The sequence below is a fragment of the Camelina sativa genome, chromosome 17, assembly GCF_000633955.1.
Source record: "Camelina sativa cultivar DH55 chromosome 17, Cs, whole genome shotgun sequence".
In the NCBI taxonomy this organism is placed as follows: domain Eukaryota; kingdom Viridiplantae; phylum Streptophyta; class Magnoliopsida; order Brassicales; family Brassicaceae; genus Camelina; species Camelina sativa.
In genome coordinates, this window is record NC_025701.1 from 24356212 (window position 1) to 24359159 (window position 2948).

At 33.5% G+C, this 2948-nt stretch overlaps 2 protein-coding genes across 2 annotated transcripts; both read left to right on the plus strand.

Annotated features, from left to right (window-relative positions):
- LOC104757930 lies at nt 647-1235 on the plus strand. The gene has a single exon (XM_010480722.1). It carries the CDS (start codon nt 717-719, stop codon nt 1065-1067), a length of 351 nt encoding a protein of 116 aa, XP_010479024.1. The 5' UTR covers nt 647-716; the 3' UTR covers nt 1068-1235.
- On the plus strand, nt 1322-2352 carry LOC104759769 (nucleoid-associated protein At2g24020, chloroplastic-like). Its single transcript, XM_010482655.2, has 4 exons — nt 1322-1337; nt 1656-1781; nt 1992-2155; nt 2248-2352. Exons 1-4 carry the CDS (start codon nt 1322-1324, stop codon nt 2350-2352), a joined length of 411 nt encoding a protein of 136 aa, XP_010480957.2.

Genomic DNA, 2948 nt, shown 5'->3' on the forward strand with positions numbered 1-2948 from the left:
AGTAGATAGATACTATGGCTATTTGTAACTAGGCATGACCAAAATTAAATCGTAAACAAACCGTATTTAAACTGTAAACAAACCGTAACTGTATAGACGGTTAAGAACCGTAACTTTTAATCATAAATTGAAAATTTATGATTAAACTATATTAGCTATAACTGTCTCAAAACCGTTGGTTAACAGCATAGTTAAACCGTAATTTTTAACTGTAACCTTTTAAAAAATATAATAATATATACTAATAATTATTTATTTAATTTAATTATATGATATATGGATTAACGGTTTATTTGATAAATAATAATATCAACCATATCAAATAATAATATCAACCATATCAAATAAACCGTTATTTATTTAATGAATTTTACCTCTTCAAATTCTTACATATATTTGGATTCGACCATCAAAATCAGATATATATATATATATATATATATATATATATATATTTGGACAAACCAAAATCAGATGATATATTAAGAGCCTTTTTTCCTTGGCTTTTACTCTATCTTAAATTTTTGTTTTTTCTAGGTTAGCTTAACAAAAACAACAAGCAAACAAAACCTTAGGATGGGAGCCAAGTCATTAGAAACTTAGCAGCAACCTACTGTTCTATATCCTCCCTACAAATAAGCCCATGAATCTCCATCTTCCTCAAACCAAACCCACCTCAAGAAATCACTCAGCCTCACACATCAAACACGATCAATATGGCCTCCACGAACGCAGTCTACCGCCCCACACCAACTCCGGACCACGACACTACCGTTGTAGTAGTTGTGTTTGTCTCTTTGGGTTGTGTCATGTTCTTGGCGTTTCTAGCGTTTGTTATCTGGTTCTTGATCAAGAAGAGATCTAGGAAACACCGTGAGAGATCTGAGGCCGTTCGTGTGGATGAGCATTTTAAGATGAAGGAAGCTATTGTCGAAGGACCTAATGGACAAAAGTCTGTGGTGTTATCAGTTGAGGATGATGTCCAGTTCGCAGACGCGATCAAGAAAGATGAAAAAGATCTCAAGAAACACGGTGCAGTTGGCCCATCTGTCGCTTCCCGTTCGTAAATGAGCCTTCATTCATAATATGGCCATAATATATGTTTATGTAATTATGTTATAATTGTGTTTGTGTCTATCATTTGTTTGGTGAAATAAAAAGCATCCGAAATATTTTATTTATATTCTTCGGACGATAAAGAATATTAAAAATTGGGTTGGTGATGGTTTTATACTTTTATTATATGTCGTAGGAGCAAGCGTACAATTGTAACGTACAAAAATATACATCGTCCTTGTTATTTGTCATTCTATAAGATCCAATGGCTCATTATATACGTACAACTGGCATTCTCGTGTAGTCGTGTACACAATACTAAAACTAAAAATATTCCATTGAAAAAAGTAACATCACGATCATAAATTTAGAGCTTATAAGTTTCATTAAAAATCCAAATATCAATATTATAAAAACAGAATGTGTTTCTCTCCAGGCTTAACACATTAACCTCAACTTTTAACCTGATATTGACATATCAGTTAAAATGATTAGCCAATAAAATTATAACAAATAATACAGATCAACTGTTTCTTTGCCAAGTCACATAATTTTCTCTTGCGTCTTTCTCTTCCTCGATTTTCTCTCTTGCTCGATAGGCTCTAATTGTGAAATCAAAGACAAAGGAATTTCAGAAACCCCATCTTCTTTCTTTCGTAAAACAGTAGCGTCTATGGCTGCAACCACTAATTTCACCAAATCGTTGCTATTTCCTTCCTCCCATGGTTTAGTCTCTCTATAAAATCCCTACTTTAATCTCTCTCTCTCGATTTAGGTTTTGGTACTCTATTGTGCATTGGGGATTCATCTGAATTTTGATTAATCTTTGGTAATTAGACTTTATATTTCGTATTTGTAAGAATTGAAAGTGTAATTTTATATCTACAAGTGTTTTTTGGGATTGCAAATTCAATTTTGTTTTTTTTCTGTTTCAGTTTCAGGAAATGTGAGCTTGAAATCGCAGAGAGGTAGTAGTAGTAGTACTAGGACATGGCCGAATCAGAACAAGTCAAGAAATGGTTACAAGTCTCTCCGTGTGAATGGACTATTCGGAGGTGGAAACAAATATAATAACAGTGAAGATGGACGACAATCTAAGGTATACATTAGATTGGATTCAATTATTTTCAAGAAGTTCGTCTATGTCGAAAACTTCCTTTGCTCTGTTTTTTCTTTTGTGGTGTTTCCTATGCAGGGATATTTGAGAATATGCAGAATATGTATGAGACTGTGAAGAAAGCTCAAATGGTTGTTCAAGTGGAAGATGTGCTTGTCCAAAAAGAGTTAGCTATGTAAGTTACAAACTATTAAATTTTATTGAGTTTCTCTGCTATGTGTATTGAGTTTCGATGTTGCTTTTGTTCCATTTTCGCAAAGCTGAATTTGATGGTTATTGTGAAGGCGAGCTTGTCAAGTTTAGTGAAACTTCTGTTCTGTCCTAAATAGATGTACTGCCTTTATATCAATAAGTTAACTATCAGTCTATCATCAAGGACTCATCACCGTCTCTTTTGGTTCTTATTTGAGTCTGTTTTCCTAAAAGATTCTTGGTGGATGTAAGAACGGTGTTTACTACTGTTTTGTTATGTCTTTGGATGATTTGACAAGAACCACACTCTACAATCTCAACTCTTTGTTTGATTTTTATTGTTTCTATTACTAATTCATTTAGGTGAACTAAAACCTTTTGGATTTGTGTATCAGGTTACATTATCAGGTAACCATCTACTAATCTGTACTGATATATCCGACGCAGCAATGGAATTAGGTTCCGCAGCAATTCTCTGCCTTTGTCACAATACGACATCGTCGAGGTTCCCATCAGCTCTATTTTATGCATCACTGGTTTTGATTTCAATTCAATTTGTGGTCCATTCTATTTTTCCTTGTCG